Source organism: Nicotiana tabacum, chromosome 10, assembly GCF_000715075.1.
Source record: "Nicotiana tabacum cultivar K326 chromosome 10, ASM71507v2, whole genome shotgun sequence".
NCBI lineage: Eukaryota > Viridiplantae > Streptophyta > Magnoliopsida > Solanales > Solanaceae > Nicotiana > Nicotiana tabacum.
This window is the reverse complement of record NC_134089.1, coordinates 109,868,357-109,893,211: the sequence shown is the minus strand read 5'-3', so window position 1 is coordinate 109,893,211 and position 24,855 is coordinate 109,868,357. Positions and strand designations below refer to the sequence as shown.

The following is a 24,855-nucleotide window of genomic DNA, read 5'->3' as shown; positions in this document are numbered from 1 at the left end:
TGTGGTTGATAAAATTAATAGGAATATCTCTCTTTTTTTTTTGAAAAAAAAGAAAGAAAGAATCTTCATAATTGGATTCGGTTATTGGGATTAATAAGTCGCGTTTACATAATGAGATTTAGGGTGTGTTTGGTATAACGGAAAATATTTTCCGTGGAAAATATTTTTCAAGAAAATATTTTCTTGGTAAACAAGTCATAATCTTATTCATTTTCCAGTGTTTGGTACGCAAATTAAGGAAAATATTTTCTCAAGAGTATTCATAAATAATTTTGATAAAATAAACATGAAGCCATAAACTTTCAAACCAACAACCTTCCGAACCCAAAAATTTCATAAACTTCTGAACCACAAAACTTTCTAAACCGCGAAATTTCGAACCCGTAAACTTTATAATTTCTAAACCCGTAAACCGCGGAATTCATAACTTTGGAACTTGTAAAATTTCGAACCTATAAGCCGGAAGATGAAAAAAGTAAAACTGAAAATATATATAAAAAATATTTTTCTCCTGGGGATATTCTTAATAATTCTCTAGATACTTAGAAATCCCTTCCAACAATGCGGTGAAACTTGAGTTTGCTTATTTTGCAAAACAACAAACACTAAAAACTCACCAGAATAATAAACCAATGGCTTGAATACAACAACAACCCAGTATAATCCCACAAGTGGGGTCTGGGGAGGGTAATATGTACACAGACCTTACCCCTACCCCGAAGGGTAGAGAGGCTGTTTCCAGGAGACCCTCGGCTCAAAACGAAAAATAAATTTTTTTTGCGGGGTGGGGGTGCTGGTGGGTGGGGTAGTAAGGCGGGTGGTAATGGAAAAAAAACCTTTCTGGAGAGAGGGCATGGGGTGGGGTTAGGTGGGTGGGTGTGGGGTAGGTTGTGAGGGTATGGAATAGGGTGGGGAACGTTGAGAAAGAGTTTTGGAAAATGTTTTCCCTTCTCTTTATAAGGAAAATATTTTCCTCCAATTGGAAAAAAATGAGTTGATAAGTAAAATATTTTTCAAAACATTTAAGCCAACCAAACATGAGAAAATTGGAAATATTTTTCGAAAAATATTTTCCTCCATACCAAACATACCCTTATAGTCGCAATGAGATTAATAAGTCGCGTTCACGTAACGAGACTTATAGTCGCAATGAGATTTATATCGCACTTACGTTTCTACAAGTCGCATTCTAGGACTGGAATTTTTAAGTCCCCAAAGCGATGCGATTAGACTTGTGGTGATCTCTCTCTTCTTTTTTTTCGGGTGCAAAACAAAAGGGATATTAAAACAAGAGTATGAACTCGCATCAAATTTTGCAAAAAAATAAGACCAAAAGGGAATAAAATAGAAACAGGCCGAGGAGGAAGAGGCGTAGAGAGAGAGAAGATCAAGCAGCCCCAAATAGGAAACTTTTTATGCTCTCCCTTTTCCTTTTCAAGCCCTATTGGATTCTACAACAAGTCAGAAAATTTTGAAATTGGACTTCTGATTCAGGTAATATAATCGTTAAACCTCCTCTTTGGGCTAATCGTTTTCATAGTCGAATTGATCTGTTCCGTTCCAGATGCGAATTCTGTTACAAAGTTTTCTACTGCATTATCCATGACGTATCAGTAGTATCTTTGTTGGAGTATCATTTTAATTTTAATTCATTAGTAAATCAGGCGATTTCTCTTCTCATTGAATTAGTTTGTGATTGGTTTTAGTTATTCGGTTCTGCTTTTGAGATCATGACATGGAGAATTTGTTACTTCTTTAGAAACCTTATTTAATTGGAGTTAGACTTAGTTAATGATGTGTTGTTTGGTTATTATAGTATAGGTATCGAATTCGCTTTCTGATTGATTTGGTGCTGCAAAAGGCGGAAATATTCCTACTGATTCGGTTAAAGAAGCCCCCAGCACAACATTGACGATCTCAGAAAGATGCAGAGATGAAACAGTAATTGCAAGTGTTACTTTGACAAGTTTTACGTTGTGAAGAGTTGTGGTGTATAGTTAATGAAAGGGTTTTTTGGAGAAGGAAAAAAGAGATGAAAGTAGTTGTTATTGTGTGGTCGGAGGAACAATGACTGGGTGGTCATTGGGTCTTCGGACAGCAAGCGATGGGTCGTTGCAGCAACTGGCACAAAATGGAGTTTTGCACTCTCAGAGTTCGTTCAGCTCGCGTAAAACTCCAAAGACATCACTTTCCGGTTCTAGAGAGAAGGAAAGATGTCTTCCCTCTATTTGCAGGTTTTTGGTGCGAAGGCAGGTTGGAATGCTGATTTTGGTTGCATTTGCACTCTTGGCTTTTGTTGCAGGATTTTCGATGGTTAATAAAGGTCAGTTTCTTGAAGTCCTTTTGGTTTCTTTGTTGTGGAATATCATCTGGATAGGGATCTATCATTTGGATAGGGATCTATTTATATTTTAAACTTTAGTAACTTTAATTGTTCTGAAAGGGTGGCATGCATTGTCGGCTCTAGTATCTTTCTTAGGAGGACCAAATTGTATATTGTGGATAGGTGAAGGAAACAACATTTAAAATGAAAATGTTGGTATTAATACACCTGCACAAGATACATAAGATGCAGCTTGCTGAGAAAGGAATTAGGGAGACAAGGTTGAGCAACTGCAATGAACAGAATTAAGTCTATTCATTTTCAATGGGACTTGATTCTGAGAGCAATGGATTTTTACTGTATGTTGGCTTCTGATGTTGTAACTTTTAATTTATTGAAGAAAAGCATGACGCCTTGTTCTTTACCATCGGCTCTATCAGTGTAACCTAAAATCAATTTGAAATTTAGTGAATAAATAAAACAAATAAGGCGAGACATGGATAAATCCAGTGCTTGCTAAATATATAGTTAAATTCGAGTGCCTGCTCTGTAAGAGGCCCTGTTTGGAAGAAGTCATAAGTTAACATCTCTTCACTTGTTAATGGGAATAATGATTTGATAATAAAATTAAAGCTTTTATCATTTTATTTCCTTGGGATAGGGTGCCGGAATGGGTAGTTATCTATCCCCTGTTGAACAGCACTAAATAGAGTCATAGTTGTTTGTCTCAGTACTGCAGTCACAGATTTGCATCGAAGTTGTTAGTTTGCTCTTACTTTGTCTTTCTTCTTTTGAGCGTTTTTGGAGTATCGATCTATTTCATGTCCAGAAAAGAGAAAAAGGAATGGTATGGTAGGTGTGGTTCACTGGTGCTTGCCTCCTCATTTCTTTTGTGAAAAGCGGCAAAACCACCACCAGTTATATAATGCATTTTACTTAGTTCTGAAGTCACTAATCTAGTTTGTTATGAGATAGATTTCCTGATTTTCATACAAGATTTTTGCTATTATTAGATGATGCATCAAGGAGTTCTGAATTGGACTTCAAGGAATGGTTTGAAAACAACACATATCATCTATCTGCATTATTGCCCAGGAAGGTTATGGTATGTGGTGAGAATACTGCCCAGCTGCCTCCTCCCAATGCTTCAACTGTGATATTGGCTAAAGATTCCATTGCTTTTCCTGATCCTTGTCAAAACTTTGCATTTCCCCCTCCTCCACCTGGTGATAGGAGGCGAATTGGGCCTCGCCGTAAGTATAAAACTCATCTGTTTCAAACTTGGATCCTATTTGTTATTTGGTCTCATGCATTTGTATTCTATCTTTTGCTTTAATCAACCCTTTACGTAATGTCGTACTCTTGGTTATACTGTCTTTCGTTTTGATTCAGCATGTCCTGTATGCTACGTTCCTGTGGAGCAAGCGATAGCTCGTATGCCTAGAGTCCCATCACCGTCACCCGGGCTTCAGCATTTAACTTATTTCCATGAGCAAATTCCCATGAAGACTGAACCTCACGGGGGTTCTGAATTTGGTGGGTACCCTTCTTTGGAGGAGAGGAATGCTTCTTTTGACATAAAAGAGTCGATGACTGTGCACTGCGGGTAAGTTGCACTTATCATCTTGACACAGTGACTTGTGTTTTTGTTGGCTTTAGTGCTTTGTCCTCTTTCCAAAGTTTTCCCATCGCTGATATATTTGGGTCAGATTTGTCAAAGGTTGTAGACCTGGTGATCGAACGGGATTTGACATCAATGCAGCTGATCTAAAGGAGATGGAGCAATTCCATGAAGTCATTGTTGCATCAGCCATATTTGGTACTCTATAAGCTATGCTCCTGATATTTCATCTTTTTTACCCACTATTTTTTTAAATTTATGTTAGTACATCTATAAGGTAATAAAGGGCCAGACAATGTAGCCAAGCTAGAAGTGACTAGTATGAAAACCACAAGAATTTTCATCTACCTATTGGACTGGGAACGTTAAGAGAAATACAGATCTGCTGAAGAAGCTGTCATATTTTAGGTTTTAGGTACATGTTACTAGATACTTAGCTACGTACTGCACTGATGCATGAGAGATAATCAGGCACTTCTTAGCTGTCTCCCATCTATGCCACCTAGCTCCATCTTAAGAAACAAATTACTAGGAGAATTTGCAAGTTTGTATGCACCCCTTATTTTGATCTTTTCATTCTCCGTTATTGATTAAGCAAAATTTTCGCAGGTGTAGATCCTCCTCTTCATCCTAATTTATATAATACTGTCATTAGCAAAGATTAAAAGAAGTATGATGTAGATATTTGAATTTGCTAGAGATATGGAAAAGATAATATGTGAATAATGGGTAACAAAGAATAGGGAGAGACTAAGTGGTGGTGTTGGAACATGTCCTATGTGTATTATACCTATTTTAAATGACCAAAGTAGGCGGTCCATTTTATGATTTGCTGTTTGTGTTTCATACATGAGCAAAACTACATAGAGTCGTATGTAAGCTGGTAAGAGTATTATACTTATATTTATCAACTACGCCACAATCCCAAATTAGTAGGGTCTGCGATATGATATTTTTCAAAATGTTAAAATTATTGTGATCCCACATGAACCTGGGCACGATATATACATTTATACCAAACACACTCTTCTGCTTTTTAATATTTGAATTTTATAATGTGAAACATTTTGAAGGCATGGATGATAATATTCAGAAAATCAAGATGAACTCCCTTTTGTTGTTCCATTTTTGGTATAAAGAAGAAACCTTAGTGGATACTGAAGCTATCCTAGAAATTTTGGAAGCTCTGTAAATTGCAAATGATATGTTTTTGCTCTTCTTCTGTACATATGATTTTGGCACAGTATTTGTGCATTGATATATAAAACTTGTTACCGTTCACTAAAAAAAACATTCTGAGAAAGCTGAGAAGTATTAATATCTATTAGAAACAAAAGTTAGAGGCAACAGTACATTTTACTATTACTTCTAACTTTTGTTTTCAATAGGTATCAATACAATCTATCAATGTCCATATGTTCTTTACTAGAATCCCTATCCTCTCCTCTGAATTAGAGATCATGTCCAATCCATTTCCTTGAACTCCATTTGTCGGAAACCCAAGCCTTTGAAATAACAGAGAATATTATGAACTCGTCCTTAGATTCTTCCTTCTTGTTTTTATTAACCAAGTTTTATTAATTATAAAAAGGATTTATTACATATTACTTTTTTTGAGAGTGGTAACATGTTAATGTATATATAAAGACATCAGCACAAAGATTGTCCTGGAAACCAAAATAGGTTGTTACAGCAGAGCACCAAAATAGTACGAAACTAAAACCTTGTTCTTCTTACGAGGAACCTAATACATCCAAAATATCCTCAGGATCATCTGTGTATTCAGATTTACACCAAAAACAAAGGGGAAAAACACAATTCATCTTGATCTTCTGTAGAGTACTGATTGTATCTTCAAAACACCTTGAATTCCTTTCCTTCCATATTGTCTACCAAATGTTTGCCGGGACAATTTTCCATCTGTCGTTGTTCCTGTCACAATTTCCCCCTATATTCCAGCATGTCAAAACTTTAGAAGTACTACCAGGCTTTACCCATTTTATACCTCTGAGATTGATGAACAAATCTCATAGCTGTCTAGTAGTTCAGCAATGTAAAAGCAGATAACTGATTGCCTCTGCATCCTGCCCACACAAGTAACATCTTGAACAAAGTTGTATTCCCCCTTTTCTGAGATTGTCCTGAGTCAGAGCAGCTTCTCTAACTACCAACCATGTAAAGCATGCCACTTGATATGGCACCCTGACTTTCCAAATGTGTTTCCATGGCCAAAGTGTTTGCTGAGGTTCTTACCCGGTTCAAATTTTTATAAGCTGACTAACTGTATAAACTCCACTGGAATGATTTTGCCATCTCAGTGTATCTATACCCTCTTGCAGCCCCTTGCTTTGCTCCAATGTATTAAAAGACTCTTTATCCTCGACACCTCCCAGTCTATGTAATAATCTTCTTAAAGTTGGGTTCCACCCTTAGTGGACTAGACCTCCTTCAGAGTGACCCCCTGTTGTAGACTCAAAACATATAATATAAGTCAAGAAATAGCAGCTTCAGACAGCCATTGCTATTACCTGTTTTTAGCAACTTGTGTATTACCCCTCCGCTTTATGAGGAGATAACCAATTACCTAGTTCTTGTATGAAACATTATGCGAATGATCTCCTCTCAGTTAAATCATGAGTAATACCATTATTCTTTCTATTTTGTTAAAAGATTAAACTGTTACTAGTAAGGGTCATTTGGCTTATGATTTATTTATGCATATACAAGGATTCCTTATGCACTGAATGATAATTTAGGGGTTGTTACCCAATGAATAATTATGCATGATTTAATATAAGGTGAATAAGTAGAGGTTGTTATGTAGGAATTGCCTATATTAAGCGGTACTAATAATACGACGGTCGGAAGTCAAATGTTGTATTAGCTACACGGAGATTATATTCGAAATGCAGAGTTTATATCGAAATCCAGACGTTGTATAACTAATACTTAATCTTATACCAGGATAAACATCCTTATCCCTCAATCCAAACAATCTCTAAGTCTCTTACAGGCATTATTATGTCTGACTTTTTTTACTCCATATTCAAGCTCACATACTCTTTCATTTGGTTTATGTTGATCTTCAACTTCAAGTTCCTAAAAGTACAAATGGTAAAACTTATATCTCCAAAATATCAGTATTATTTATGTAGGTTTCTAAGAGCTCTAGTGCTCTCCATAAAGCTAAACCCAGTTATAAAAGAACTAGCAAAATATCAAAATCTACACAATATTACTATAAATTCTGAAACATATTGTATTAATTATTTTCAGGGGAACTTTTAGAACATCAGAAACAAAATTTTAAATGCATGAGAGGTTGATTTTAAATGGTTCGGTGAAACATTAATGCTGTTAAGACACTTTTCAGACAATTTACCAATTTTAGGTGGTTGAATAAAAAAGAATATCTCTTAACGATATTAAGCATCCCTTAATGGTGAGAATAATTCGCAATATTTTACAGAGCACGAGGGGGTAAGTAGCCTTATATCCTTATCACAAGGAGGTAAATATGACCCTGTAAAACCACAGCGATGGAGTATGCAGTATCCAATGTAAGTATAACTTCATATTGTTTCCCCCCAACCCACAACATAGGGGCATTTGTAACACGACGCGTATAGGCCTTTTCCAATTTCGCCCTTACATACTTTATCTTAGAGTACCTTGGACGGTAGGAATGTGCGATTTAAAATTTTGTACACATGATTCATGAGTTGGACTTTTTAATCTTTAATCAGTTTGACATTGTCTTGGAGTTTTAGACAATGCAACATATTAGCATATGATGCATCTCCTGCAGAATTACCGAGGAGTGCTTATTCTCTCTAGTCTGCTTAGGTATCCTTTATGTTGTGGCTGCTCAAGAAGCATGAAAATGTGTAAATATTGTGGTGTTTGCATCAGGCAGCAATGTGATTTTTTATCTCTTACTAGTATATACATAAACGCTCTTACAGGAAATTATGATGTGATTCAACAGCCAAAGAACGCTGGTGAAATTGCGCGAGAAAATGTTCCCTTTTATATGTTTGTTGATGAAGAAACAGAGGCATCCTTGAAGAATTCTAGTCTCTTGGACAGCAGGAATAGGGTTGGTTTATGGAGGATTATTCTGGTTCGCAATGTGCCTTATTCTGATGCTAGACGCAATGGAAAGGTTTGCTCTCCTAGTTTTCCTCTAAATCCTTCTGTTCTCTCCTTGTAGAAAGGAAAACCAAGATACTGGAAGATAATATCATTTGTCTTCAAAGTGGAAGTATTTTTAAAATTTTTTGGATACAAGGGGTTTGGTTGAACCCATTGTAATCTGTGTTGAGAGATCTCTTTGTGGTTACACTTTTTCACATCACTAAGCAGAACATACTCTTCTCCTATTTGTCGCTGTAGCTTTGCACATGTGCAGGTAAAAGTTGTGAGCTTTGATATTAACATATCTCTTCATGTCATTCCATTGAATGAACGAGATTTTTCAGTTTGATTTGTGTCATGTTCTCTTTTTCGGACCCTTAAAAAAACTACTAAGTGATGAAGCAAGAAAGCGTCTTCAAAATACAAAAAAGAACCACGAATAATACAGTCATGAACAGAGAGGGAAAGGGCAAAGCAAAAACAGTAATTGTCCCATATCAATGTAACAGAGTCCTAGGAACTCCAAAGGTGATAACTAAATTCTACTGAATTTTCGCCTAAGCGAGTGAAATGGGTAAAACCTGGAGAAGTTGAGCCCCAGGTCACTGTTTGAGTAATTTGAATTTGATCTGAGGAGATTCTCAAGGAGATGATGAACAATAGGGGTTTGGGAGACTCAGGCAACCCTGTGGAGTGATCGTCGATGGAAGATGTTGGCCGGAGATGTGCCACGTGTAGCCGCATGATGTCAGCAGTAATTTGAGAAGATTCAGCATGTACTTTACCGCTCGTTGTCATTGATGATGTACTTTGGAAATAGGGTGGCTGTGAGGCGTGAGAGAATGCTCTTCTAATGGGGAAATGATGGCCATATTTGATTTTTGCGGTTCGGTGAACTTTACTGAAATCTTTTCTTAAATATAAAACAGTTATCAGAGAGAATGTATCTACTATCTCCGATACCATTTAGAAGGAGAAGAACGGAGAAGGAGAATGCTAGAATGAGAAGAAAGTAGGATACGAATGATGGGGAGATATCTCATTCCAGTTTCTCCTGCATGGTGCACATTGCTTGATCTTGCGTCTAGTCACGAAAAGCACTAAATTCTGACCATTCTGTTTGTAAGAAACCCCACAAAAAAGCAATGAACTTGGGTAGTCATGTACTGCTTTTACCTTTTAGTAAAATAAAGTATCTATTATGGATTTTGTTGTTAGCACCATATTAACGGTTGAGCTAAATTTTTACGCCTCTCAGTGCACATCCTTCTATTTGTCACCTACTGAAGTTTCTAACTTGAAATGAGTGTTAGCAGATTGAGGGATTCGCTCTTTTGATCGATCCCCTGTTGCTGTAATAGTTTAATCTTTGTTCCACAAAGTAATGAGAAAAACCAACATTCCGAGATGTAATAGAATATACGATATAACCATTATCATTCATCTGATATCAATGTGATTTGAGATCGTTGTATTTTTTTTCTTTCATGGATTATATTTTCAAAAATATTTCATCAATAAAGTTTGGATTTTAAAGAACATGTGAATTAGATATCAATGTGATTTGACACCATTGTATCTTTCTTTCATGGATTATATTTTCAGAAACTTTTTCAACTGTTAAGTTTGGATTTTAAAGAACATGTGATTTATGAATTTGCTTAAAAGAGATGTATCTCTGGCAGGTACCTAAGCTCCTACTACATAGGCTCTTTCCTAATGTCCGCTATTCAATTTGGATAGATGGGAAGCTTCAGCTTGTTGTGGATCCTTACCAGATTCTTGAGAGGTACATTTGGTTTTGTTCCCTCTTGCATCCTTCTGCCTGCAGAACAAGTCATTCATTCTTTTTGTTGGTTTATACCTTCTAGTTTCTCATCTCTACTTGGCAGTTTCATGAGTTTCTTCTTTTCTATTCCTTACCTCAGATTCTTGTGGCGCCAGAATGCTACTTTTGCAATTTCAAGACATTATAGACGGTTTGACGTCTTTGAAGAAGCTGAAGCTAATAAAGCTGCTGGGAAGTATGATAATGTATCCATTGACCACCAAATTGGCTTCTACAGGAAAGAAGGTTTAACTGCATATTCGGAGGCTAAGCTTCCTATTACTAGTGGTGGGTCCCTGTACACCTTATGTTCATTTGCCCACTCGCTCTCAAAATGTAATTAACTTAGCAAACTTTTTTCAGATGTTCCTGAAGGATGTGTTATCATAAAGGAACATATTCCCATCACAAATCTTTTCACCTGTCTGTGGTTCAATGAGGTTGATCGTTTTACCTCAAGGGACCAGTTGAGCTTTTCCACTGTTAGGGACAAATTGATGGCAAAGGTTAGCTGGAACATCAACATGTTTTTGGATTGTGAGAGGCGAAATTTTGTGATACAGGTATCCACAGCAGAACATCTTCCTTACTCCATACAAAATCTAAAAAATATTTCTTCCCTTCTCTCTTTTCATTTGCTTTTTATTTGCCTTTCCTTTCTCTTCAGCAAAGATGGAGAACCATATGCATATGTTGTTTTATCATATGATCCATTTATAGTTTCTACTGGCCCAAAATATTTCCTTGGATGTAGGATTTTTCTGTGAGAACTGTTCCAAATTACTTTGTGTGCGTTTCTTTCGATTTTATGGCTGCCCTTCTCAGATCTGTACACATCTCTACACATTTTTTTGTTATAACAACATGCCCCAATGGAAAAGAGGTGGGAGATGATGAACTTTTGTTTTATATTGAGGGAAGTAGGTAATTTTGCCTCCTGATAAAAAAAAAAGTAGGTTATTTTGCCTACATAAATCTTGAGGGAGTCTGTAACTCAAATTGTTTACACATGTCAAGAATTCTCTGCAATTGTTAGGTGGTCAGTTGACTTCCAAATACCTAGAATGTGGATCATAATGTGCTGAGGAATGTTAGACTCCTACACAAAGCAAAGGACTAGTATTGACTCATGGGCAGGGGTTTGTGGTGGATCTTACCCATTAGGAAAAAGGAAAAGAAAAAAAATCGTGAATTTTGGACTCATAGATGCAGAAAATGAGTCATAGATGAAGATATACATGGACTCAATATTAAAGGTATGGGAATATTTCTTTGGTCGGAGAAAATGAACAGTATTTTTATTCTAAAGCTGGGGAAAGTTGGATATTACCTTTCCACTTTTTATGGTTAGCTAATATTTGCCTTAATTTTTCCTGCGTATTACATCCTCTACTTTCTCATAGTATAGGAGTGTTTATACCAAATCTTTACAGGCATACCATAGAGATTTACTGGAGCAAAGGGCTCACATGACAGTTGTGAGAGTTCATCCTCCACCCGCGTTGGTTCGTGATCATTTTTCTATTAAATCTCCAGTTAGAAGAAATCCAAAGCGTGGAAGAGGTGAAAGGAAGTCTAATTCAAGACGACATCGCAAAGTTGGTTATGGGAGTAGGGGAGGCAGCACTTTTTGATTTTCTTGCTCCCCTTGCGGCCATTCCTCTTTTGCTGCAAAAGGAAAAAGAATCTGTTCTCTTTTTTCAACCTATTTGTTGCTTATTGTTCAGCAAGGTTAGGACAATTTTGATAGGTACTTGTCAAATGCGCAAAGAAAGAAATTGGTTTTGCTTTTTTTGAAAGTTGTGAATATCAATTCAATTTACATTGTAGATATCACTAATTGAAATAATAGGTTGGTTGATTCTTGTTTTATAGCTAATCATATTTTCTGCTAGCAACACGGCAAAGTGAAGACCAACTTTTGGTGCTGGATTTCTCGGTAGCACGAAGTCACGAACGTGATATGTATGCTTGGATATTGGACGCATAAGCGTATGGTACTATGACAATCATATGGCACCGGTTGGACATGATTTCAACACCATCAATTTGGCTATATTTCTTTACAGAGTATTTAAATTCACAATTGTTTGACCAAAAAGTATAAATCTTTGGTTAAACTAATTAATTTTATGTAACAAGGGTTAAACCAAGTTAATAATAATATTCCTAGATTTATAACTAGTTAACACAAATATTGCAAGATAGTGTAGGTGAGGGGGGGGAGGGGGTTAAATGCAGTGTGTATTCAATATTCCGAGAGGTTTGAGTAATGATAAGAGAATATCAAGCAATAAATAACAATAAATGATGTTAATATAAATAGGGAGAATGATTCACCCAATATTGAATGAGGTGGATGATTCTTCTTTCTGGCAGTGATGAGTGACAGACAAATCCTAGAATATTGGAACTATTCTCGGATCTGATGGAAAAGTATGGAATAATGGATGGTAGAATCTTATTAGAAAGGTAGTATTTGTATCTTTTCTAGAGAGAGTCTTCTTCTCAAAAAATATTCTTATCCAAATGAATGTTAAATGCCCTTTCCCCTTATCTCTTTTTCTATTTATATGAGACATATCCAAGTCAACTCTAAAAGAACAAGTACAGAGAATATTCAATGGAATATTCTTTTAAATATCCTATTACAAAAACTAGTCGTTAGTATCGGCCTTGATACTTCCTCGGCCCTTATTGAACGCCCGGTTTCGACCCCCCTTGTTTACTAGTCGATCTCGGCCACATCGCTTTCCATAATACCACTTCACGCTAAATCCCTTGGGGCAGGTTTTGACGGGGAATTTGCATCTATACCAGTTTTTGTGTCACGTTTTAACTTATGCCTGCTTTGCAAAAAAAATTGCAAGCGTACCCGCTTTTTCGCATAACTTCAGCATACGGGGCTGGAGTAGCAAAGGCAATCACGCAAAACTTCAGCATTCTAGTAGTCGGGCTTGAAGTTCAGTTCTAGAGCTGAAGTTTTTGTTTTGTAACTGGCGAACTTCAGCTCTAGAGTTGAAGTTTTTGTTTGTAACTGGCGAACTTCGCCTCTAGAGCTGAAGTTTTATTTTGTAACTGTCGAACTTCAGTTCTAGAGCTGAAGTTTTTATTTGTAACTAGCGAAGTTCAGCTCTAGAGCTGAAATTTTTAAAACCCTTGAGTATGTATAGCTGAAGTTTCTATTTTTGGGGGAGGAAGATTGACCTTTCAAATTCCATATTCTAAGTATGGAGATGGCTTCATTGATTTATTCTGGATCGAAACGTCGAGGAACGCACTATGGTTCTGCTTGACCATAGCATCTCGACGATGGAGATGCACTATGGTTCTGCTTGAATTTGCTCTATTTTGTTTGGTATCTGACAATCCATTTATTTGGTATTCCAAAATATAAAGATGAATGCTTGTTGGCATCACATCATTCAGTCACTAAACCAGCAGCAAAAGGAAAAATAAAAAAAGAACAACTTCTGTATTTAATAATAACAGTACTTTTCAGTAACAAAGTACGTTCATTATGAACAAATGTTTATATAAAATGCTCAAGTAATGAAAACCACTAAGGTTCAATTCGTGAAAACCAGTGATATGGAGATCACCGGGAGAAAGGAGGCTGAAGTTGTTTCAAAAGTGGGTACAAGTTAAAAGCTTTTAAAAAAATGGGTATAGGTTAATGGGGGCGACCAAATAAGGCACCCCGTGCAATTTTTACGGTTTTGACCTATACAACAATATCACAATCCTTGAGATTGGACATCTCTACCCAAGGGTAGGGGCAAGGTCTGCATACACACTACCCTCCCCAGACCCCACTAAGTGGGATTATACTGGGTTGTTGTTGTCGTTGTTGTTGAGATTGGACATCCTTTAATTGGGCTCCGAAATGGACAGGGGATGTATAGAAATTATTTCCCTATTTAATAACTTTGTATGCGCAAATGCAATATAAGGATCAGAACGCGTTCAACCAAACGAGTTGAACTTCGTATTAGGAAATGCGTCTAACCAAACGAGGGGATGTATAAAATATAGGGATTTTTTTCCATAAAATTATGTCCCAATTTAGAAAAATAATTCATGTTTCGCATCCGTTTCGTATTTGACACATTAGTGTCCATGTCAGGGCGAATACTAATCAACCTTTATTACAAAAAAGAAAGAAATGAAATCTGAAAATAAATAGAGAAAGCTGAATAAGAGAAGTTAGTGACAAACGTTCTTTTTTGTTTGTTTAAGTGTCAAATTAGGTGTACTAAAGTTGCCACATTAGTTGTTCACTTGAATTCTGAAACGCTCTCTATATACTAAAGCCTTTCCCATATTCCTTTCTTCACCCCTTTTTACCTGTTGAGTACCTATTTGTGTATTGGATCCAAAGTAATGATCGTTTGTTACATGCTTAAAGATTGAAGCTTTATAGAGTTTTCCTCAATGGGGTCATCTGGTTTTTTTCCTATTGTGTATGCTTCATTCTTTTGTGGCCTTTAACTTGTGGAATCTTAATGATGTTTTATAGCAATGAGGTATATCATATGTATTTAGTCATGGGAGTGAAAGGGCCAGTAAATTGCTAGGATCAACACCTGAAAATATGTATTTAGCTGTCAGTTAATTAGTAGAAGGTAAACTTATTTCACAGTTACATTTTCAATGTTATAAAGCATTGGTTGATTTTTATGTTCTATCCATAATACATTGAAATAGTTGTCCAAGAAAAGGAAAGAAGTAGACTGCAATCTGATGTGGTTTCTATATGCAAAATACGTGTGGACCCTTTAGGTATTCTAGATGATTGTAGTTTGTCAACTAAATTGATGCTATATATGCTTGCTTCTAAATTTCTTTAGCAATAGAGCGGAATCACGATTTTAATTTTTATGTATTTTGGATTTTAGACGACAATTTTAAATAATAAGAGCTAGATTTTAAATTTAATATTTGTACATATTTAATACAAATATATTATTTAAGTATTAAGTTATTGAGTTCGGCCGAACCTATATTCAGACTTCTACCTCCACCCATGGTAGCAATTCTATTGTCAACTTATAGATTAAAGGTAAAATATGTTTGACAGATATATGTAAGATATTGGCATGTCTAGTTGACACTATCTTTATTTTTCAGGCATAATGTTATGTTATTATATTATGCTGAAAAAAAGAAGATATAATGTCTTGTTGTGATCTTAATTAAGTTTAAACTTATGATTAGAGCTTTGAATTCTCCCCCACATTTTCTGCGAAAGAGCATACTCAAATGTGTTTGCTTAACTTGTCTCAAGAAGTTTTTGGAATACAAAAGTAAGTAAAATAGAATAATATATAATTTTTTTTAATTTTTTTGGAAAAAATGGTTTGGCTGTTTATTAAAGAAAAGTTCTTATTCCACTCACAGTATTCACAAAATCTTAAAAATAATTAAAACATTTGCTTTATGCACAAGCTTTTATCACTATCACTATTTGAATATCAGAAATTCCTCATTATTTTGTTATAAATACTTTACTGTTCAAGAGAATAAAATTACTGCAACACTTAAGTTAAACCAAAAACACATGTCTACCTATTATGATCAGTGGTAACTCGAATTCTTCGTTGATTTCCAAAAAGTTACATTTTTCCTAATCCATCTAATTAATTACACAACACCAAAAAAAAAAAAAAAAAAAAAAAAATCAATAAATAAAAAGTGTGAAGTAGGGGGCAAATCGTCTAGTTTGAACCTTTAGGGGCTGCTTTGACATTTCATAGAAAGTCGAGGCTAATAAAAGCAGCCACTGTTGTAAAACGTAACCAGGAATTTGTCCACATAAACCTCCCAAAAACCCTGTCTTGCTGACAAGAACAAAGGAATCAAAGGTATGTACTTTGAAATCTGAAATTTTTGCTGTATTTTGATGATTAAAATTTTTCAATTATTCTTCTTTTCCATGTTTTTTTTTCTTCAAAGAATAAAATTTTCGTAGGCCACACGTGTAAACCCCCGCCGATTTTGATATTAGGATTTTCTGTATTTTACCCAACTCTGCCGAGTTGAAAGAACTTAAATTTAGATGTTTATTTGAGCTTTCACGACGTATAAAATTCCAATAGTAAAATATTTTCTTATTGATTCTTTTTTGTTTCTTATGTTCTGAATTCTCATTTGAGGTACTTTGTGACAATTGAAGTTTTCAGAATTTATGAATTCAAATCATTTTCTATAATTAAAGGTGCTTGTTTCGTATTAATACATCTTTGTTTATGTTAATCATTTGTCATGTATGCACTTATGGGCTTTTTACCAGTTTGCTTTGGTTTATGACAATTACTTAATTGAACAGAGAAGTGACACATCTGGAATTTGCATTTGCATTCTTAGCTAGTTTTTCATATCATACATAGAATAATTTAGCTTGTGTTCCCTTTTTTTCATTTTTTTTTAAAAGAATGATTGTGGTATTTAGGCCTACACCTTGACTATTCCATCGGTTATTTGCCACCTCCCACCAGCGTAGATATTGAGTTACTATCTCTCAAGGCTTAGACAAATATAAAAAAATCACCTAGTGTTTTTTTGTGTGTTATTTTTTAGTTATTTGATATGATAAACCCACCGCCAAACCACACCCTGCTTGGGAACCCAGCAGCAGCTTTAACGACTTTAATCCTTTAGTGTCTTGAACCCCCTTACTCGTGGTCCAATGTAGAGGGTGCTAAACACAAGGCCATCCCTCATCAAAAAGAAAAAAAAAACAAGGCTATCCCTTGTTACCTCGCACCCTCAACCGTAAGTTGATATACTCTTTTATTTATGTAGTTTGATATACTTGTTTATTTGCCAAAAATCTTGGTCTTATCAGAATTAAGTTCTTTTGGCTATGGGGAGGGGAGCTACTTCTATGATAATAATCTTTGGCACACTTCACGTGTAAAAGGATTAAAAGATACTTACAGACATAGATAAGTGTCTTTGTCTTTCGTTCTAAAGATATTAGCTGGGGAAGGGTGTCAAATAAGGTGGGGGTATAAATAAGAAATTCTGTCATATGAGAGCCTTTTATATTGAAATTGCTTGAAACTACTAGAGCGCGTGTTGATACTAAGAAATTTTCTCTAAAACCAGTATAATCCCACAAGTGAAGTTTGGGGAGGGTAGAGTGGACACAAATCTTACCCCTACTTGTGAGGGTAGAGAGGCTGTTTCCAACGGACCCTCGGCTCGAGGAAAGAGCGCGTGTTGATACTAAGAAATTTTCTCTAGTTATAATTGTTGGAATGCAAAAATATAATCATAACTAGGGCTGGGTCTATTCTACCTTGTGAGGGTAGAGAGGATGTTTCTGATAGACCCTCAGCTCAAGGAAAGAGCGTGTGTTGATACTAAGAAATTTTCTCTAGTTATGATTGCTGGAATGCAAAAGTAAAATCATAACTAGGGCTGGGTCTATTATGTGGAGATAACATAGTATGTAATTTTCATCTTGATCTAATAAAAAATAGTACGATGTGTTTTCCTTTTTATAATTAAAGGATGAGCGAAATGCAGTAAGATATTGCAGAGGGTATTCTAGACTCTAGTGCTTCCCCTTTGTGGAAAATAAAAAGAAAGAAAATTTTCAGAAGATGGTAAAATTCTTGTAACGGCTTTGTATTCTCCTCTCGTACATGTTCTCTTCTTATGGGTGGTGCCACAGTGGTTAGACATTTGAAGTCGGATTTCATCAGCACTTCTTATTCTCAATTGATCACGAGTTGTTAGAAGTTTGATCAGTTTAAAGTGTGATAGTGGAAAATTTAATTTTAAATGATAATTGGTAGGGTAACTTATTTGATTGACAAAGTTATAATTTTAAAGGTGATCAGTACTTTAGACAGTTAGCTTTGTTTACTGCATCGCAGGAAAAGAAAGGGACTGAACTAGAAGTCTCTGAAGACTTGAAACACCATTCCACAAGTCATAAGGTGGACTCCTTGACTTGAAAGTAACAGTAGAAATTTTGTTGGCAAAAGAATAGATATACTCGGCCTTAAACACATGTATTGCTTTACTTGCTTTTTGGTGTACTTATCTCTTATAATCGATGTACATTCAAAGTTATACACGATAGGGGAGTTGCACAATATGTAATTTCTTTTTGTGGTGGAAGTTTACAATTTTTAAAGTTGTCTTTTGGAAGGCTTGTTCTATTAATATGCTTTGATTTTTGTATATATTGGTTGATTTATGAGCCTATATTAAAATGCTAATCGGACAGCCATCATCAAACTTTTGTTTCCTGACTCTTGCAGTTTTTTTTTTTTTTTGAGCATGGGTGGACTACCAATAGAGAGCACTTCAATGGCAATATCTTTGTCGCAACTTCCAAAAGATGAAAAGTCAGCTCCCTCTACAGTCCCTGCAGATAAAAAGCCAAAGAAGAAGATTTGTTGTGCTTGCCCAGAGACGAAGAAACTGAGGGATGAATGCATTGTGGAACATGGCGAATCTGCTTGTGAGAAATGGATTGAGGCTCATCGTATATGCCTTCGAGCTGAAGGCTTCAACGTTTGAAATTGGTTAATTCTCCTAAAAAGAAGAAAGCTGATATAGTTATGTAGAATGTCCGGTTTGTGTTGGCATTACACAAATTAATTAGCTAAATTCCTACAGATTATTTATACAAAACATTTTTTCACATATTCAAAATAAAGCTGGGGATATATTTTTAGAAACAATTACTTTCTTACAAATGCTTCTTCTATTTCTTTTTCATATGCTTTTAAGCATGGCATAGGGAATGCTCAAGGCTGGGAGATTTTTAACTCACTATACGTGAGTTATTGCTAACACCCAAATCTTGGTTGACATTTTGTGCTTTTTGCTGTACTAATTCTTCAAATATTATGATTTATATCATTATTATTTGCCCCCAAAATCTTTTATTCCACTGAAACGTTGGAACAAACAAATAAAAAAAAAGAAAGCAGTCTTCCTCTTTTTTTTTTTTTTTTCGTCATGCTTTTTTCTTGTGGATAAAGCATGAAGAAATTTTTTGATTGGAAGGTTGGGAACCATCTGCAACAAGTTTATAGGGCTTCCCCTCAGCCTAAGGTGAGAAAGCATTCAGGACTCTCACAGGTGCTTTCAAAGGAATTATAGTCTGGCTTGAAAACTATGTCACCAAAGTAGTAGCATACGGCCTCTGACCCTGTCCTGGTGAGGAGGGAAGGGCAGTTGTAGGCAGGGGCGGATCTACCTTATGCGGTAGGGCCGTAGGGGTGCCATGCCACCCGCTTCCTTCACTAAAATTCTTACTGTGTATATAATATCCGATGAAAAAAACCTATATAAATAGGGTGGCACCCAAGAATCACAAAGTAGACACGACTGCCATTGGTTTAGGGGGAATGCTAACCATGTTACGGACCGGTAATTAAAAATAGCCAGTGTTTGTAAAGTTATTGAAAAATAGTCACTATTTTGCTGATACACGAAAAATTCAGCATAATATGCTAGATTATAGAGGTCGTGTATATAAGCTTCTAGCATATTATGTTGGAACTCCAGCACACAAAAAGTTCCAGCATAATATGTTGGCTTATGGAGCTCATGCGTATAAACTTTCAATATATTATATAGGAACTCCAGCATATCATGAAATTCCAGCACATTATGCTGGAATTTCATATATAAAAAATTCGAATTCCAGCATATTATGCTGGAACTGAGTTGAACTACTTTTTAAGTAAATTTTAATATTGGAGGCGCTTTTTCATGAAATGTTATTTTTCTTTTGCTTTTTTTATTTTAGAACGTATTTAAATTAAGCGTAGAAAAACTGAACTAAAATCGAACTTATTTGCATAGTGAATGATAGGCCTATTCGAATTAACCAAAAATTAATTGAACCGGCCCATTATTCCTAATATGTCTTTGTAGCTAGTGGCATGTATACTATATGTATAACGTGGTAGCACCCGCAACCTTCGAATCCTGGATCTGCTCTGGTTGTAAGACTACTTAATTGCTCTGTATTAGTTACCTTCTTCCTTGTATTTCCTTGCTCTTGGACAGTTGGCTCCAGGATTCTCTGATGTCTCTGTTGAATATTTCTTCCTGGTTTTTGCTACCCTGCCACCTCTATTTTGATCTATTTTTTGCCCTTGCTTTTGTCCTTGCCCCTTCCTGTTGTGTTGCAATATTGGTCTATTCTCTTCCTCTTTGCAGAAATGCCCAAAATTGACACACTTCTTGCAAAATTGAGGTTTCCATTCATATTCCACTTGTTGATTAAAAATCCTTCCTCTAGGGTCTGTTATGGCAACTGATCAAACCAACTCGACGCTACACTAAGGTAGGAAGATCAGGTCGCAATAACTTTTACCCGATATGAGGGTCGGGATCGAATTCCTCAGGGAGTTAGTAGAGGAGTTGGATTGTCTGTCTATCCTAGAGATGTGTTTGTACTCCTAATGTCACTTCAAACATTTTTGGGTTTTCAAATTATAACTATTTTTGTAAAACTATTGATTAACACTAAATTATGCTACGAGAATATTGCTAAGTTGTATCTAATGGGAAGTCGGGCACTAGGGTCGTAACACTACCTAGGTGTCTAATTGACGGGTAGATGTTACTAAGGTTCGATTGACATAATTGGGGCTTATGCTATAACCGTTGCACAATTTTACCCACTCTCACACCTCTCGGTAGAGAAAGTGACTTTGCCCAATTGACTCTCTCGAGACCAAATGCGTAGGCAAATTAGACCAAGCAACTAGGGTTCAAGTAGGGTAATTACTCTCTCGAGGTTTAACCCGTTAATTGGGACTATCATTCCTCATGAGTCCATCCCAATTCCTTGTTGGGTCAATTTTGGGGTTGTAGACTCTCTTTCTCAAGAAGAGTTAAACCCACAAAGCTTGAATCAGTGTTTGCAACCACCAATTCTAGATTAAAACATAAAATCAACCTAAATAGCAAACACCCATAGTCAATCTAACACTAGATGGCAACACCCATCAATTACACACACTAGGGTTGAGCCACAACCCTAGCTAATGGGTTTAGCTACTCATGCTAGATAAAGAAGTTGAAGAAATAGATGAAGAACTAAGCATATTAATTAATTGCTAAAATTAAATTGCAAGAATTTATCGTAAATGTAAAGCAAAAGTGCCAAAAATGGCTACAAAATACGTTCTCACGAGCGCAACTCTCTACTGTTGTCTCTGATTACCTAAAAAATGGTAAAATGTTCTATTTATACTAGGCTGGAAAAACTGGACAAAAATACCCTGCGGGGTCAGTGCAGGCCGCATTAAATGGACCGCGGCCGCACTGGGCTTACTTCTGCTTCTCTGAACTTGGACTCCGCAGACCGCGTAGAACGGACCGCGGTCGCGGAGGGAGCTGGCGCGGTCTGCGCAACCACGACCGCAGACCGCATGGCACTGGCTTTGCAAACTTCATCTCTCTAAATCCCATGACCGCGGACCGCACAAAAGAGTAGTGCGGCTGTGGAGCCTTCACTGCAGGCCACGAGATGTGTACCGCGGCCGAGCTTATTCTAGCCTGATTCACCAACTCTCTGAACCACCTAGTGCGGCCGCATTCCACTTTGCACGGTCCGCACTAGGCCTTCTTTTCTTAAATTTCTTGGTTTTTGATATTTGAGCAGGTTTCACTCCTTTTTGAGCCGATCTTTGACATTTCGTCACTTTGTCGATCAAACCTGCGATCAAGCACAACTTGTGAGCCTTTTAAGACTATTTTGTAACAATATATGATCAAATCATAGGCAAGTAGGGGCATAAAACATGTTAAAATCCTAACTTATCAACTCCCCCAAACTTAAACTTTTGCTTGTCCTCAAGCGCACAAAATAAAACCCATCCCTTAAAGGAAAATCCAAGTAATTCCAGCTGTTCTAAAGTAACCTCAACAAGCATCAATTGGGACTAACAATTGCCCTCAATATGAATGGATCATTAACAAAATTTAAACTTTGAAAAACTATGGATCAAGTGTGACACAAGAGCATCAAGAATTGACTCATTACATCAAAGAACTCTCTCAATTACTTTGGTCGCTGTAGATCCCAAACTCATACATCCTCAACTCTCCCTAAGCAAACCTCACCTTTTTAGAATATAAGCACGCAAACCAAGGTTAATGGGAAGTCACTCGTCTCTCTCAAGGAAAGGTCACAAGTCTGGCTCTAAGTACCATATGCTTGACCCTCATGTAAGTATCCACTAATGCAAGCGTCATCCAACTCAAGATCATATAGGGCTTTTGTGGAGTCAATGTGAAGGCTTTTGGTTCAGGGTAGGAAAAGTTGTTGGTCTATATGGGTTCCATCTTCCCTTAAGCACTTCTTTTGATTTATTCTGGCACAATTCTCTTTGACTCTTTGAGTATTTCACTTCTTTTCAAGGGGTTAGAGAGACACATTGTCACTCTTTCTTATGCAATTCAAAGCATTTCTCCTTTTTTTACTTTTTTTTCACACCCTTTTCACTTTTGTTTTACTTGAATCCCGTTTTATTCTTTGCACATTGGGCTTTCTTTTTATCTTTTTCATCGTCTTCCTTTCCTTTTGCTTTTGTTCCTTTTACCACTTTGTTTCCTTTCCTGTCTCCCCCCTCCCCCCAAACTTAGACTTTTGCCATTACTTAAGGGACGATTTGGGTGCCAAGAGAGGGTATATTAGAATGGGTATAGGCTTGTAGGATTGGTTCTTGAAAGAAAAAGGTTTAAGGCTCAGAAGGGTTAGCTAAGGATTATATCATTGGTAAGATATGAAATTGTTCGACTATTATTTGGATCAAGGAGAGCCTATAATCACTTCTTAAATCGAATTTCACTCAAAATTTTGCCTTAACAAACATTCAGGGGAAGTTCTAGACCATTGACTCGGGACTTGGACTCACAATTCAATTTCTCACCACACACACTCAAGGATTGCTAAAGACATAGAGTCGGGGGCCCACAACAACCTTAGACACGATTGAGCACACAATAGTCCCGAAAGACCACATGATGTTTGTTTGGTCAAAAACAAGAGCCTCAAGGTCACTACTTTCACCATCCTAAACACAACCACTTGTCTTTGACCATGAGATCAAAGGCAAATGTGTTAGGCCCAAGTGAAGCTTTGTTTGAGGTACCCTTAACTATAAACTACTAAAAACGAGGGAAAAATCAAAAACGGACTCAAACCCTTAAAAAGGTTGTCACGCCATCCATCATCGGGAAGAGCCACTCGGTTCGCACAATACTCTACCCTTGGAAAGAACCGTGGCATTAAGAAAACCAAGGGTTTATTGAAAGCGCCAAAACCGAAACAAAAAGGCTGCGAGCCTATCTACTAAGCTAAGAATGAAAAATTTGTACGAAAATAGAAAATATAATGAATATTTACAATAGGGGGTTAGAATATACAACGAGGGCTGAATATATATACAAAAATATAACTTTATATACAGACCAAAGAGAAGATAAAAAGTACGATAACAGTAACTAAATGTAAAGTATTATACAGACCAAATAAAAAAAATCAATAGAAACATAAAATAAGTCAACTAATATATACAATCATCCGGATAAAAAGTAGGGCGCACCCCCACAAATAAAAGCTGGCATTGTCCCCAATTCCTACTAAACAAATAAGCATAAAAAAAATCAAGAGGAAAGGATATAGGAGCTCCCTAAGCCTTGTCTGTCTGCATGGGAACATGAATGGTCCCCTGGTCCTCTGTTTGTACGAGAACCTCAGACTGGTTCCCAGTCTCCTGCTGCTCAGCTGCTGGGACTGGGGCCTGGACCTGTACGGGCTGAATATCAAGAACATCCTGTGGCTAACTGGAGGAAGCCTCCGGTGGTTCCGCCAATTGGATGATCGCCTCATCTGCACTGGGGAGCTTCCTCTTCTTCTTGGAAGTTGTTGTGTCTCTGCTACTGGTGCTACTGTTGGGGCTAGATCCTCGAATAGCAAGTCTAAAGGTAGCTGGTCTGCCTTCAGTTTGTCAACATCCTCCCTCAGCGCCTTCATAAACTCCTTGGAAGCCCGTGTTTTGCGTAGCTTCTTGTACTCCCTGGCAAGCTCCTTCAGGGCCTTGCCATGTGAATCCACCGCCTTAGACAAGGTAGTCTGAGAATCGAGGATCTTTTGCTGGTTGGCAAGAATCTCCTTAAGTGAATCCTCGATACACTGGGGCACCTGCATTGGCTGCGGTGCCGATTGAGCCGCAATAGTAGAAGTCAAGGTGGACAACTTGGATGAAGCAGTCGCCATCCAGTTGTTCAAGCTATGAAGTGTCTGGCTCAGTTGGTGGGCGGTGATAGGATGGGCCCGGGAAGATGGAATCCCCGGGCCAGTTGAAGTAGAGGGATCAACAATAGTGGAAGGTCCGGGAGGCATGTCAGCAACTGTGGAAGTAGGCTCAGTGGAGGGCTCTACCGCAACCGGCTCTTCAGACTGGCCGGTTGAGGCAGAGGCAGGCGGCTTGTAATTTTTGTCCTTGGGGTTGTCTGACCCCTTCAAACTGTACCATGAGAACGGAGCCACAGGTTTGACCTTTACGTCAAAATGTTTCTTCTCCACTTCCAGGTCTCGGAAATACATAGTGAGGGTGCTGGGAAAAGGGTAGTTCCCGGTCATGCTCAACCCCCACTGTAGAAATGACACGGGACATCACATTGACCACATTGATAGGATATCCTGCTATAATAGAAGTAACAAGAACACCACGGGCAAGTGGAATAGTCTAATCATGGGTAGTGGGGTCGAGCCGACTGCACACAAAAGTCAACCACCCTCTAGCCTCAAAGTTGAAATTTCTCCGAAGTATTTTGGCCCCTACTTGCAACCACTCTGTAACCGTACCCGGGATTGCCAGGTATGAAGCTAACCACGGACGAACCTCCTCGCCCATTGCCAATTTTTCATTGTAAAGGGATTCATCTTCATCATTG

The 24,855-nt window shown here is 37.1% G+C and overlaps 1 protein-coding gene and 1 long non-coding RNA gene across 5 annotated transcripts; both read left to right on the top strand.

Moving 5' to 3' along the window:
- Nucleotides 1-1,128: 1,128 nt before the first annotated feature.
- On the top strand, nt 1,129-11,801 carry LOC107781068 (putative hexosyltransferase MUCI70). Of its 4 annotated transcripts, none has more exons than XM_016601695.2 (10): nt 1,129-1,494; nt 1,822-2,323; nt 3,337-3,576; nt 3,716-3,929; nt 4,033-4,142; nt 7,910-8,109; nt 9,767-9,870; nt 10,010-10,197; nt 10,273-10,472; nt 11,343-11,801. In XM_016601695.2, exons 2-10 carry the CDS (start codon nt 2,068-2,070, stop codon nt 11,541-11,543), a joined length of 1,713 nt encoding a protein of 570 aa, XP_016457181.1. In that variant the 5' UTR covers nt 1,129-1,494; nt 1,822-2,067; the 3' UTR covers nt 11,544-11,801. The 4 variants fall into 4 exon arrangements, with proteins under 4 accessions (XP_016457181.1, XP_016457180.1, XP_075079289.1 ...); XM_016601694.2 differs by having other exon boundaries at nt 1,817-2,323; XM_075223188.1 differs by having other exon boundaries at nt 1,817-2,323; nt 11,313-11,801.
- Nucleotides 11,802-15,709: 3,908 nt separating this feature from the next.
- On the top strand, nt 15,710-18,608 carry LOC107781069 (uncharacterized). The gene is made up of 2 exons (XR_012695688.1): nt 15,710-15,773; nt 18,186-18,608. It is a non-coding gene; the product is annotated as an uncharacterized LOC107781069 (long non-coding RNA).
- The last annotated feature ends 6,247 nt before the right edge of the window (nt 18,609-24,855 follow it).